Below are 15,558 nucleotides of genomic sequence, written 5' to 3'. Positions count from 1 at the left end.
AGGCCCGTAGGCCGCATAATCACACACACACACACAGGGTCCCCAGCTAAATGAGCAAATATAGTATCTAAATCAGTTTAGCAACCCTAACCCTATATAGTAGCTATTTTCCTAACACATCTTGAAAGAAATGTGAAATAATTTGGAATATGTTTTGAAACATTTGAATAACAACACAAATCTGTATGGGGTCCCTGGCACAAAATATCTTTCTGATGGGGGTCCACGGACAAATGGGGGGACTGGTTAAAACAACATTAGGAAGCAAGCCCAAATAAGCATCTGCACTTTAAAATCAACCAAGTTGTATTTCCATCTAACCTGTCAGATATCTTAAAGGTTAATATAGAACCCCTAGTTCAAATTCAAACTCTACGTAGAAAGATGGGCACCTCTTCGTCTTTCCTTGTGGGCAAAGCTAAAGCTAATGTGCTAAAATGAATGTAGTTCCCAAATGCAATTACACTTTGCAATCACTGCCTGCAGCAATTACTATGAAGTATTTCCACAAGTACAACCAGTTGTGTAGCCTTTTCTCTGGAATGGGAAACAAGCCAGGAGAATTGAAATTGAAAATTGTAAGTACAGAAGAAAGTACAAATACCTCAACATTTTACAGTACTTGAGTACCATGGGGTCTGGAAAAAGGCAGCTAAGATCCTTAATTTTGATCCCTTTTAAATGAAACTCTAGCATATGGTTTAATCCTTGCAAATACGCGTTGGCAAATCTTCCCTCTATTGGAATAAATGTGTGGAAAAAGGGTGACCTCTACTACAAGAGACCAGGATCTTCAATCTTTTAACGACTTACAGGTTGAATTTAAGTTGCATAAACAACAACAATGGCATTATGTACAAATTCATAGTTTGAATTGAGCTGAAAACAACGTAGGAAAGCTCCCTGGTCCCTCAAAATGTAGAGACTTTTTTCCTTTTATTATTGCAAGTTATGGTTAGGGTCACACTGACAAAGCATCTTACTACTCAATGTTACTGCAGAAATACAGCACCACCAGTGCCCTGAAAACTGTATGGGAAAAAGACATTGGAATTCACAGAACAAGAAGGGGTCAACGTACTAAGCAAGTCAAAAGCACATGTCACGCAATATTCACACTAGGTTAATTCAGTTTAAAATTGTCAACAGAATGTAGTGGAATTTGGACCCCTTCTAAATTGTACAGAGCAAAGCTTAAGAACAATCCTGAAGTGCTTGGATGAAGGTACGCTGACCCATGTCTTACGTGAGTGCCCCAAGGATAGCAGTACATGATCGTATTCAGAGAATTGTTGATCACGGTATATCTTTTGATATTCGCGTATTCATTTTGGGAGATCCCTCCATTTTTAAAGATATAACTCCTTCTACATCATGTGGAATGGGTCCAAACAGGTCAAAACAGCTATAATGCTGGGTAGGAGACTGCTAGTCCAACTATGGACGTCAGGTCATGTACCATCAATCACAGATTGGTATAACTTTACTTAATAGGACAGCATCATATGAACGCGTATCCGTCTCTATGAAGGGCAGAATAGACCAGTTCCACCTGAAGTGGGAAAGATTTCTTCACTATATTAATGGCTTGTATAATGACAGACTACTGGCTTGGCTCCCCTATATGTATACCAGATCTAGGTATACTGTATATCCTTGCTTGTTCACAGGGTTATGGATAGCATTGCCTCCCTCCCTCCCTTTTTCTCTTTTCTTGATTTCTTTTCTTTACTGTAATTGACTGTGTTGTTGTGTGGGTACATTGTTTTTGTGTGGATGTGTTATCTTGTGTTGTTCTGTGTCGTATTGTAAAAATAAAGTGTCAAAGAACAAACAAATACTAATCACAAAAAAAAAGAAAACAACCTGCAACTACCAATATTTACAAGTGACTTTACATAAGAACAAGCCCAAAGGAGCTTATAATGAGCACACATGGCAACACTGACTCCCAGTATTGTTAAAGGGCCAGGACTACCTAGCCTCATACTACCCCATACATACAGTATTGGCCCCAGCCCCAGTATCGGTGTGACTTCATTTGCTCATTTGCATTAGTGTGATCGTTTATTCAGTGACCTGACAGACAGGCCAACCCCATGGATAACAAGTGCAATAGCAGGATGCTGTGTTCACCTCACACCACAGTGGTGGAAGTATTATTATTATACATTTTCTAAATGTAGTCTTATTTTTTCATATTCTAACCAAAATTTCTATTTTTCTCGAAAAAGTATGGTCCCTTAATTCATTAGGACAATATCAGAACCAGGGACGTGTTTTCAATGAGTCTTAACATGGTTAATGTAGAGTTTGAAGTTGAATGGGCTTCTATAGGATTGGGGTGTGTTTGATCAAATATCTAAATATTCAATGAAGAAACTTTAAAAAAAAAGGCCTGGATAGACCTTAAAAATGACCCCAGAAGTGTACACTTTGCCTGAGACGTATTGAGAGAAGTATAAAGTAATAAGTATAAACAAATGGCAATATGCAATTAAAAGTAAAACTACCTCAAAATTATAGTTCAGTACTCGAGCAAATGTACTTAGTTACCTTCCACCACTGGCTCTTCTGTGACTTCTGGATAGCTTTCTCCAAAACTGGAGGCTCACCATGAAATGGTGTTGAATAGGACCTGGATCCAACAGTCCGGCCCTTTGGTGAAAAGCCAGCAATTAATGTTTGGTTAAGTTGATGGCCAAATATTCTCGCTTATTGCCTATTCTTTGCAATTCACGACAATGTACCGGCACATGACAGACTCACCACTTAGGACATTAGTGATAACAAACTTATATATGCTGAGTTTGGAAATAACAAATTGATGAGAGAGGAGCACCCCGGTAGCTCACCTGGTAGACCGTGTATCATCGTTGCTGTTGGGCAGACCTTCCATCTCCAGATTTAATTTAATTTAATGTTTCCCCCCGTAAATGATGACTTTGCAGTCACGATGCAACGTGTTATGAGCTTGTAGATCGGCTTTTTTTGTGGGTCTATCAGTGGGTTTTTATAAATATCTAACCAATGAAAAGTATTAACAATAGTTTGTGTCCAAACGGTTTTGGACATGCATGGTTTCCACCCGACAGCGACGACATCAAGGCTCGGTCCTTGCTGCAGCCAGCCGGGGTTCGAATCCAGCCTGAGGACCTTTACCTCTTCCTTCTCTCTCTCTCCTACCATTCCCGTCTGTCTACTCACTGCCACTGTCCAATAGAGCAGAACATGACCAACAAAAAAAGGCCTATTTGTGGTCAGGACAGACTGACCCAAATGTTAGGTTTTTGTATCCTTTTTAAAGAGCTACGTGTGTAATATACTGTACAAGAGAAGCAAACATTTAAAGTAATACAAAAATATGTTTCTTTATTATGGCAGATCAGAACAAAAAACAACGGTGAGACAAAAATGCAGTTGTAGAAAAAATACAAAGCTCTCATGCATGTTTTCTTGTTCCATGGTGAATTTGGCCAACGATAACTTATGACTTTAACTGACCTTCTGGTCAGATGAGCTGTTTGTATATGAATAAGCCTTCCCTAGGACTATTCTGTCTCTTAAGAGCTTGAAGAATGCGTAGTAGTTGCTGAAGAGGATCAGCGCCAACGATATCGTCTGATGCCACTTTTCGGAGCATATCAACGAGTAGAGTTGGTAGAATATCATGGCCCCCTCCAGAATGATGAGGATGTTCAGTATTCGTAAAGGCTTGTTGAAGAAGAACTGAAGGATGGGAAATATGAGAGAGAGAGAGCGAGAGATTCACTGTCAAAAATCAGTCTACAGTTATAACTTCTTCCACCTTTGACCACTTCAATTCTGGTGTCCCCATGCTAGGGCGAACAATAGTGTGACACGTTGTGAACCTGTAGATTGGCTATTTTTCGGCAAAGAAATTTCGGGTAGTGACTACTGTGATGTACCGTGACAGGTTATTAACCCATTTAGACCGGGAAAGAATCTGTGTCAGCTTTAGATTTCTTTGGCTATTAAAAAATAGCAGATATACAAGATGTCGAGTTACATTTGATTAACGTCTGTGTTTGGAGAATTGTTTAAAATGTTCTTACCCTAAATTAGTACTCTTTCACCGTCAGTTGATGCTTCATATCCATACGAGTATGGATATCCATAAATCGCCCGAGGCTGATTTGTTTATTTCTGGAACACAGTTCTTATATGACCCTTTTCATATCAAAAGGTCCATTATTTATTCGGCATTTGAGCCACGGACCACCGTTTGATGAGATTTAGACTCTGAGACAACGACAACGAATATTTCGTTATCGTTGGATAAGATTCTGTCCACAATTCCATGCTGTATTGATGTTGGTACCATAGGAGAGATAACAGGCAAACGTTGATCAAAATAACAATCCTTCTACATTCTCTAATTGTGTAGACTTCTTGTAAATTAAGTAATGCAGATGTTTAACAACAGTTTAACTCTTGAGAGCGTAAAATGAAACCAAATGGACCCATAAGGGTCCATTTGGTTTCATTTTACGCTCTCAAGAGTTAAAGATCTATAAAGGGTCCATTTGGTTACCAACATTTAGCTGGGGACCACCTGGAACCCCTTCAAGGAGCACTGGTGGTCCCCGGACCACTGGTTGAGAAACACTGGCCCTATGGGGTTTTCAAGAGAAAAAATAACGCTGTGAGCCATGGGGATAGCGCCCTCTAGCGGCAGTGATGTCAGACTTCGGTGCTCTATATCGGTCTCATAACCAGCCATATATTCACTGGCAATGTCTATTCATTCATGTTTATACTTATATGTATTAATAAAATATGCATAATTCAGACCGAGCACTGTGATGTGTAGTGTGAAACTCCAAGTCCATTTGTTTTCTTATCTCTCTACACTTAAATGCTGTTGCTGCTACGACACCCGTCTTGCACCAATGGCATCAATAAAAAGCCTATCTTATCTTTATTTGAAACACAATCCCTGCTCGTGATTGATGTTGTAGAGCGGTTCATCTCGCTAACGTTATCCATGAACAGTACAGAGTTATTATCTGCTGGTGATGAAGCACTATAAAAAAAACGGTTATTATCTGCTGTTCAAAATTCTATGTTATTGTAATACTTCAAAACGATCACACGCCTTTAAAAAGAAACTTGTCTATTTCTTTCTTACAAAATAGGTTCCATGACAGTACAGCCTCTACTTCCAAATAAATGAAGTAAAATCAAGCTGCAACGCAGAAACTGATTATCAAAACAGGCCTTGCTTCCTACAATGGGATTCAAATTGAGTGCCGTGTTCACAGTGGGCCTTTGGCGTTATTCACTGTGGCCAGCAACAATTCGACAGGGGACCTGTGTGCTCAGCTGGCGATACTCACATAGAAGCGATAGTGGGACACGTCTGAGGGCACTGCCACGTTGTAGTGGCCCATGGCTTTGTAGACATTCTTATTATGTTTGACCAGGACACCCTGGGGCCACATGTATTCTTCTGTCCATCTGTGTAGAGAGAGACAGAGAGAATGCCATTTGTAGGAGAATGCCGTTTGTAGTCACATTTAGCCCAAATAAGAGCGCATAACAGAATGTTGACGAAGATGTTTAAACAGTTTCAACGCTGCCTGCCTATTTTCAGCATCACCATAGACTTAAAATTGACACGCTCACAAGCTTGTGAATCAGCTATTTTCCCTGCGCTACACAATTGTACGACAAAGCTTAAGTGGTTAAGCAATTACGCTCTTAGTCCAGTCAGCTATTTCTGCGAAGCAAGTCATTTCCCCTGAGCCAGAAAGAGAGTGCTTGTAAATCAAGAGACCCGCTCAGTAGAATAGAGAATCAAGGAGGTTTATTTGCCTCAACTCATAAGCGGGCTACACACTAAACTTTGTCGTCCAGACTACTACAGACTGTATTGAATAAAATCGGTTTAAAAAGGTGTGGAAAAAGTTGCTGAATGCCACTCTCTCCACACCACACCAAGAGTCGGATAGTAGGGTGCTAAAAATATGGCTTGACACTAGCTTTTCAACAACACACACACACACATGAATGATGACCACTGCACAGGAGGGGGCTGACAGGACATAGACACAAGGTTATTGTATTTGGGCTATTTTGGTTATCATACAATTCTTATTTAATGTTAAAACAATAAACACAGTGCTGCGATGTGCACACGGCCATCAGTCATTTTGCTTATAACTAGTAATCTATATATTATCAATAGCGAGAATGATTAACCTCGGCAGGCTACTTACCACATTGGGCACAAGCCTTGCGCACCACAAAGTAATCCAACTTCCAACAAACAAGGCTCATTGACTATAAGGTTAAACAACCAACCAGAGAGCTCGACCCCCCCTCTCTGCCGCCCCGTTGCTATCAGAGGTCGACAACCGACTGAGCTGGCTTGGTCGGCGAGCGGAGCGGTTTCTCACTACAACCGAGGACCCGTCACGGCCATGTACACACCGTATACTACAACAGATTTTCGGTGCTCTCCAACACTTATCAATGCCGACGTCGGTCTGGTGTGTTGCTGCCTATACACAGTGATGTAAACTAACTAAGTACATTTACTTAAGTACCGTACTCAAGTACAATTTTGAGATACTTTTACTTTACTGGAGTATTTCCAATGTTCTGTACTTTTACTTCTACTCTAGCCTCGATCTCCAGGCTTTTATTGTTTAGTTTTTCTAAAAAATAAAAGCCTGGACCAGCGCGTCGGTGTACCCGGTACAGGAAGTGTTTCATTTCCCCAACCAACCAGAGTGCAGTGGGCGTCACTCGTAATGTTGTGTTGGCGGGGCGGGGGCTGACGGACAGATCGGTGAACCAATGGGATCAGGCGCATTCTCTCTGCGCTGATTTTAAACCCGCCCCTCCATACACGAAAGCAGGAAGGCTAGTGCAGCCTACTTCTACTCCACTACATCTAAGAGGCAAATATTGTACTTTTACTCCACTACAATTAATTGAAAACATTTAGTTACTAGTTACTTAAAGATTTTGATTATTATTACAAAACATACATTAACCACTTCAGCCCTATATACTGCCCTGCCAAGGCAGAGTGCAGTAACTACGAAAACAAAAATCACTGAAAAATGGGTTTAAAAGTGATTCAACTGGTCAGCCAAATGAGATATTGGCATATAAGTGATATTACACTAATTGTACATCTGTTCTTGAGGTAATTGTTTATCCCCCAACATCACAAAGGCGAATTTGACCTTTGGGCAACCCAAATAAGTCGGTGTGTCCAAAAACGTAGTTACTGCTCTTTGGCTTGGCAGGGCAGTATACATTTCATCAATTTGAAAATAGCCGATCTACAATCTCACAATGCGTCGCATTGTGAGCTTGTAGATCTGCTATTTTCAAAAGATTTGCATGCATTTTATACATTTGAAAACTTGTGAAACGGAGTAGTATTAAATGAGTATTTTGAGTAGAACGTACATGTGCTGTAGGACATTGGAGCATAGCGATGGGTCGACTTTCTGCCAGCAACCCAGGTGTGCCGCGGCCTTGTGCAGCAGGTCACAGTAGCGCGGTGGTAGCAGGTGTCTCATCAGGATGATGGAGGTACTGACTGACACCAGGATGAAGAGCTCACAGGACCAGCGTTTATCCACGTACTGAGTGCTCTACAGGGTGGGGGAGGGGGACAACCAAGCATCAAAACCACAAGGCTGATAAGACATAAGTGGTCCAAAGAATATCTGTTTTATAAGTGTAATGTAAGCTACTGTAGTGTAATTAAAAATAATCTCTTGCTTTTTCTGTCCATGTCAAGTCCAAATGAAAATATATTGACCACTTAAAACCATGAAAAAAGTTCGGTGTAGATGTAGTGTGTAATAATGTATTGGCCTACTTTACAGCGATTTATCAAGTGACAAAATATATCATAAAATACAGATACATATATCTAAACAAGTGCTTCTCAAACTTTTTCATGTCAAGGACCCCAAATTGACATTTATTAGCCCGCGGACCCCCATTTAAAAAGATAAGCCAGGGACCCCAATAAGAGAAGGTTTATACGGCTTTCTAGCAGTGATTCTCAACCATTTTAATGTCAAGGACCCCCAGTTTGACATGCATTAGGCTACGGACCCCCATTTAATGGCATTTATACCTCTGGGACCCGATTTTATATAATAAAATCAATGTCAATTTAACTCTGAGCGTGTACAAATGGAACCAAATGGACCCGTTAGGGTCCATTTGGTTCCATTTGTACACTCTCAGAGTTACAGAACCATAAGGGTCCATTTGGTTCCTATCCATCATTTAGCTGGGGACCCACTGGAACTGCCTCAAGTACCCCTGGGGGTCCCTGTACCCCACTTTGAGAACCAATGATCTAAACAACTGAATTGTGGAAAGAAAAAACATTGGCCAGCTTCTCACCTTGACAAACCAGACGGGTACAAAGGCCACGTAGTACGCGCTGAGCATGGAGCTGACCAGCACCTCCTTCATCCTCCAGTTGAAGTCCATCTTCAGGTACTCCACCTCCTTGCGGATGAGGTCCGGCGAGAGGCAGCAGGCGTGCGTGGGCATGGCCTGGACGCCGTACAGCTGGCTGGTGTGCTGCTTCCACGTCTCCTTGAGCACCGTCAGGTAGTCCCGGCCCCGGCCCATGCCTCCCACCTCCTTCGAGCCGATGCTCGCGATGGGCGAGAGCGGGCCCATTCGCCGGAAGTCGCAGCTCAGGCGAAAAAAGGGAATGTACATTCCAAATCTGTGGGGGCGACATCACGCGAGATATTAGGGTTTCTGGATTGCCTCGTGTTATTTTGAAGATAAGATGTACGTCGTCCAGGCTCAAATGAGCAAGCTGAACATCCATTCTAAAAATCAGCGCACAGAAGAGACAGCGACGGCTTCTGAAGACCAGCAATTTACCATAGTCACGCGGTAGCCATTTTGCTTTTACATCACACTCGGGGTAGGAACCCTTATCTCCTACCCCGTCCCGTCTCTTTAACTCATTGAGTGCCACAATCCGTCAAATCCGTCACGTGGCCTGACGCCCAGAGCGCCACAATCCGTCAAATCCGTCATAAAAAAAAATTCAAAATATTTTTTTTTTTTCAAAATAAAAGTTTTTTTTTTTTTTTTTGGGAAAAACATGTTCAGAACCCAAGATATGATGATTTGAAGATTTGCTGCTCCATCCACTCCTTGTTTAACCTATAACTTAAAAAGGCTGTATCTCGCTTCCTAAGCACTTTTTTTTACAATGAATTTTGGCTGTGGCACTCAGAGCCAAAATTCCATAAACATGAATAAAAAAACTTGGCACTGAATGAGTTAACATAAACATTTAAAATTAAAAAAATCATCGCCATCATCAAATTGTGTGTTGTTTATGGATCATGGATGAATGCATGTATGACAAGCACCTAGGGCTGCTCGATTATGGCACAAATCCTAATCAGTATTTTTGCTCGATACTGAGACAACGATCACTCATCGACTTTGGAAACATGCATTTATTGAACTTTAACTGTCTTTTTAAAAGTGGATTTTCTTGAACTTTTCTTTGAGGTGGTTAAACAAATGTTTCGCTTTTCCTCGTGGTGCACACAGGACTGTAATGTAACTTCCACTGTATTTGTTGGACTCTTTGAGAGCAGTGTTTCCAAACAGCTGAATTGGTTTGACCTTTCATGTTGACCAAAAGGCTCTCTTTGCGTCATCTTGGCTGGAGCTGAACTAAACATGTCACAGCCTAACAGAGGGATTCTGGGCTTTTAGGGAGGGGAGAAGGTTCACCGCTGCGTTTATAACATTTATGTGATTCTCAAAAGGTTTTCATTTCAAGGGCCCCTAGTTTGGTTAGTCCCTCATAACTCAAGAGTGTACAAATGGAACCCTTAAGGTAGTAGAAGAGCATGCAGATCCAAACAGTGAACAACAATGCTGAGCCAGTGTCCGGACTCTATCCATAACGGGTCACTCTCTCTGAATTACAGACCCATAAGGGTTAGTACCCCCGATGCAGTTTCTTCTTTGCTGTTGCGTAAATAAGTCCTAATCTAGGTTGCTTCTTAGTGGAATTTCAATTCAAAAATATATTCTAAAGATATTTTAAAACCTTTACATGAACGAAAAAGACAAACAGATGACAGCTTCCATTCGTAAAGAGGCGTGATTACAGACTCTCTAGCATTTGAAGATTGTGGAGGAAAGACTTGATTGACTACATAAGTATACACCGATTTATAAACACAAGATAAAAGCTGAGCATCATTGTGAAAGCGACTGTGGCACAACGTTTTATCTAGTTTTATCTTCATTAGCTTGTTTCCAAAATCAATGTAAGAGGAACTAAAATGTGATAAATTGAGCAGCCCTACAAGCATCAGAGCCCTGTTAGTTTCTGTTAGGGGCTCTGTTGGTGGCCTTGTGTCTGGCTCATACTTACGGGTAACAGAGGAAGAGCAAGCTCAGGACCGAGTATGTCCTGAACAGGTAGATGAGAGAGCGACACAGACTCCAACCGGTCAGTGTCAGCACTGCAAAGCGTGCCATAACTAAAAAGATGGAGTGAGGGAACGACAGCTTCCCACTCTGAGACGCCTGGAGGGGAGGAAGGGAAAACAGAGGAACAAAGATGGATAAACGGACAGATAGCCATTGGGTGAAATGTTTCAATAGCAGAGCACATAGGCCGTTTCCTTCAGATTGGTGTGGTAGCGGTGGGGTGGGAGGGTATTTTTGGATTTGAAACGGCTTGTTCCAAGACCTATTTATAGCATAAGCTCCATTACCTACCGCCGTATCAAACTGGCTCTTATTAGGTCCATTAGGACATGAATGGAATAATTGCACACGCAACTGCATTACCATTTGCACACAATGGGGACCAAATGTACATAGGAGAAACGCTGAGGATAATGGAAATACAATTATTTTAAAGACCGTGAAGAAATGTGCTCCTACCTCTTTAACAACTGCTGCAATCAACCTCCGCGCCAATATGATGACGGTAAATACCAGCATATTATAGTCAATGAGGTGAAAGTTCTGGAAGAGAACACAAAACCCTTCAGTAATACAATACAACATTGATCAATAGTGGATATGACTGCAACGTCTTGTTGTTCTGTCAACTAAACACAAAGAAACCTGTACAGAAAGACCTCCAAAGATATTTAAACCAACCACCATGTGATCATAACAACAGCAATTAAGCAATCATTGACAGAAAAACCTACAGTACCTTAAAAAAACGCTACACACAGTAACTTCACAAGGGTCGACATAAACACTATGATAAGCAGAGATAAGGACCACGGTCGATGAGTGCATGGCTCCTAAGTATTTATTTACCAGAGATGTGTGCGAGGGGGGGTGTGAGGGTGGATACCACCACACTGTCTTGTAGATGTTGACGTAATGGACAAAAAGCGCTATGAGGTGGCAGAAGAACAGATGCAGCTCAAAGAGCACGTTGCGGTCCACCGACAGCTCGGGGATCTTGCAATGCTTGAGAGGCACCACGGTCTGGGCTGCGAGCGGGGGGCTGGAGATGCCTGTTCCAGAGCCGTTCCTGCAAGAAACAACAAGTTGTGAGCTACGATAAAGATATCAAGGACCGGACAGTGGTGTCACAATAAACAGTTGGAAGTGTGGCAAAAGAGTCATATGACAAAGCGCAATAAAGACTTTCAAGTGTTTAAACCACTTAAGCCCCATTTCAAAAATAGCCAATCTAAAAGCTCACAGTGCGTTGCAACGCAATGTGTTGCGAGTGAGCTTGTAGTTCTCTTTTTCCATTCTTTTTTGGAGCTTATAATGACGTGCCCAAAATAGCGAGGTCCAGTGTGGTACGGTTTTGTGGTTCAAGAGTCTGAAGCACTTCCTCTTAATGAAGCTGTGACATCACTTGGTACTTTAGAGCAAAACCATCCAAATACATGAAGGTGTGGGTTAATATTTAAGACACCTGACCTAACTACCAAAACTTTTTCGATAACTGCCATGCTTGGTGTGCAGGCTCAACCTTTTTCAACGTATGGTTAATATTGAACCACAAAGTACACCGTGGCAAGCTGCTAGGGTTATATTTTCTACCTTCCACTTGAAAAACTAGCCTTTCAAATGCAAGTAAAAGAGAAATCTCAAGACATGTAAAGACGGAGGAATACATACATTTAGCATAAACATACAGTACATGCTCCTGGCTGAAGCAATACAACGGAATAATTTGAATTCAAACAGCGCACCACACACAGCAGAGGCCATGACACTGACGAGTGAATGCAATGCAAAAATCAGCCATCTGGTTCTCACTCCCATACAGTATGATTAAACCAAGCATACCGACAGGAGGTGTCATTCACTGCCGTCGTTTTTTTCCTTTGTACATATAGATGCTTTTAATTGTTGGTGGCATGTATTAATGTGTTAATATTCTATGCTATGTTGATTAACCCAATAAGACCTGGAACGCATCTGTGTCACTTTAGATTTCTTTGGCTATTCAAAAATAGCAGATATATTCAAGCTCATAGCGCGGCACCGAGTGCAATGAAAAATCTCAGGTCTTAAAGGGTTAATTGACTACATAGGACCAGAATGCAAACAAGTCCCCAGGACTTTTTTTGTGTTATCCTTTTAGCCTAAATGTCTTACTGTACATCCGTGCCGTTTACATTTCTGTCTAATAAAGTATTCAAACAATCAACCCAGTATCAGGTCAACTCTCTCACCTTGTGCGAGATCGCACCCCAGTGACCGGGGAGCTGGTGGAGTGGTTGCCATTGCTCACCGAGCCCGGCTCACTGCTCAGCGGGGACCGGCAGTAAGTGGTTCGGTTCGCTCCTCTCCGACCTCCGGCCATCGCAGACACGCCCACAACTCAATGTCTTCTGTCTGGGTTGGGTTTCCCTTCTTGATCTCAGCGGTTTACAACTAAAAAGTCAGAGCACATACAACTTGATTAAGGTACATGTACATATATACAGTATCCTGTGTATACATACACGTGAGAGCGCGCCCCCACACACACTAGATTTGTTTGCCATTGTAGAAGACAAGAAACCAAGCACAGAGAGAGAGGAGAGACAAGCAAGACGGGTCAGACTTGAACCTTGGTCATCACACTCACTAGGACACAGTGGTTCTCAAAGTGGGCTCCAAGGACCCTCGGGGCAGAAGCGTAGCCACCGTAGAGGCAAGGCCAAGTGAGCTCTTACCTGCCCTGGGCTGAAAGACTGACCGAAGGGGAATTAAAAGGCTTTGCCCCACGACATCTCTGCTTAACGATAGATAGACGGGGATCAAATCACCTCCCCCCAGAAACTACTCCAAACGTGTCCATACTGTTGCACTGTCACAAACTGCATGTAAATGTCTCTGTTTAAGAGTGCTGTGATTAGGCGACTGATACTGCTTAACAAAAGACTGGGAAAGTGGGCAGGCAGGGCAGCAGTTGACGCCCTCAAGAAACGCGTCACTAAAACGTTCTATCTCTTGGTGTTTGAGAGAGATTTAACAGAAAGGTTTGAACTATGATTCAATTATAGACATTTTCAAGTGCAAGCCCTGTTGTCTCATGCTGTGTAGACTACACGTTTGAACATTGTTTGATTTGCTAACTTTTCTATTGTACTACCACTACTGCAATTTGACTCAATGATTTGTACAGTACGTCATGTTCACCTTTATCTGTCATCAATGCTGCTAGGAATATAAATCACAGGCTACATTGATTATACTTGCATATTATTCACGTTTATTTTACTTGCAATACGTTGCAATAGCTCTTTCTCATATATACATATAGGCCGGTGTTTACCTGTTATGCATGACTTGTATACATTGTTCTCATGTGCTGCATACATGTACCCCCAAACATACTTGGCCAATAAACGACACTACTTGGGGGAATGTGGGGAAATAATTACATTAAAGAGTGATATGCATCTGCAGAAGAATGGGCGTCAGTTGGCCAACATTCAGCAACATTTAAGCAACATCCAGCAGAGCAGATCATGTAGAGACAGACATCCAGGTGCTGTTGCACAACAACAAAAACATGCATCTTTGCACCAAGAGTGAGACAAAAACAATGCAAATGTATACATAATCTGTGCTGTGGCAGGTCAAAACAGGGACATATTGTTCTAATCTAATGCGTAAAAAAAATTACAACGTGGTCGTTTCCTCAACAAAAAAAAACAAAACACACTTGGGCCCTGCCTAAACAAGTTCTGCACTTCTGATCTTCAGTGGTGGAAAAAGTACTCACATTTTGATACTTTTATTACTTAAGTAAAAGTATCAATACTGCAATGTAGAAATACTCTGTTACAGGTAAAAGTCAGGAATTCAAAATTCACTTGAATAAAAGTACAAAAGTATTAGGTAGTAAAGGTAAAGTAAAAGTATCAAAATATACTTTAAGTACCAATAGTAAAAGTACTCATTATGCAGTATGTCCCATTTCACAAGTTTTTCAAATGTATAAGAGCAGTAGATCTGCTTTTGAAAATAGCAGATCTACAAGCTCAGAAAATTGTGAGCTTGTAAATCTGCCATTTTCAAATGGTCAAAATGGATTAGGGCTGAAGTGGTTAATGTATGTTTTGTAATAATAATCAAAATCTACAAAGTTACTAGTAATAAAAGTTTTCAAATCATAGTGGAGTACAAAGTATAATATTTGCCTCTGAGACATAGTGGAGTAGAAGTAAACGTACTGAAAACTGTAAATACTCCAGTAAAGTAAAAAAAAAAAAAAAGTACTAGTACTTTTGAGTAAATGTACTCAGTTACTTTGCACCCCTGGCCCTGCCTAAACAAGTTCTGCACTTCTTCTTCTAATCTCGCTGCATCGCATTTTGCGGAAGCTGACATTATAGTAGTTTTCTTGCTTCTTCACCAAAACGCTGCATCAATCATTAAATACATCCTCACACCCTTTATTACCGAGAGACGTGCACGGTGCACACACACATGTGTGCGTGGCCGTGCGTGTTCAAACAACGTGATCTGTCCCTCTCTCCCAACGGGACACGCACACAGGAGAAAACTAAAGGCATGGCTCGATAAATACAAAAGACTTGAGGCCTAACGTTAGCTTGTGATGCTAACAGGCTAACAGCCAATCAACTGGGGATGGTCAAAAACACAAGGAAATGGTGCACTTACCGATGCTAAGTGCTCTGATTATATATATATTATTATATCAGCTGTAGTCTGGTGATGTAGCACGTCGGGTTAGACACGGTGAACGCTCTGCTTGTTCGCTGGAATAACACGAGATATGTCATTATTATGATGAGCGAAGGTGCTCATTGTTGATGTGTGTTGGAAGTATTGCTACCGCTGCCGTCCGGACGATAGGGGGCGCTGTGTGTGGCTGACACCAGACAGACACATGTGGGAGGGGAGACAGTTTTAAAGGGACATTTACAGTAGTATCTAGTATGTGTGCTTTTGATTTACTACACCAGTGGTTCTCAAACTTTTTCATGTCAAGGACCCCCAAATTGACACTTATTATATTCCGCAGACCCCCATTTGAAAAGATATGCCACGGACCCC

General features: G+C 41.6%; 1 protein-coding gene across 2 annotated transcripts; it reads right to left on the bottom strand.

Annotated features, from left to right (window-relative positions):
• Positions 1–3,345: 3,345 nt before the first annotated feature.
• Positions 3,346–15,343, bottom strand: tmem39b (transmembrane protein 39B). Of its 2 annotated transcripts, none has more exons than XM_084044389.1 (9): positions 15,163–15,343; positions 12,720–12,921; positions 11,338–11,557; positions 10,948–11,031; positions 10,430–10,584; positions 8,407–8,740; positions 7,450–7,637; positions 5,361–5,481; positions 3,346–3,729 (listed from the first exon to the last, which is right to left on the bottom strand). In XM_084044389.1, the coding sequence occupies exons 2-9, from the start codon at positions 12,848–12,850 to the stop codon at positions 3,496–3,498; spliced, it is 1,467 nt and encodes a 488-aa protein (XP_083900515.1). In that variant the 5' UTR covers positions 12,851–12,921; positions 15,163–15,343; the 3' UTR covers positions 3,346–3,495. The 2 variants fall into 2 exon arrangements, with proteins under 2 accessions (XP_083900515.1, XP_083900516.1); XM_084044390.1 differs by lacking the exon at positions 15,163–15,343 and adding an exon at positions 13,917–13,936.
• Positions 15,344–15,558: the final 215 nt, after the last annotated feature.

The sequence above is a fragment of the Gymnoscopelus microlampas genome (assembly GCF_963454915.1).
Source record: "Gymnoscopelus microlampas genome assembly, chromosome: 20".
Lineage (NCBI taxonomy): Eukaryota > Metazoa > Chordata > Actinopteri > Myctophiformes > Myctophidae > Gymnoscopelus > Gymnoscopelus microlampas.
Note: the sequence above shows the minus strand (reverse complement) of the source record. Positions and strands in the feature narration are given on the sequence as shown.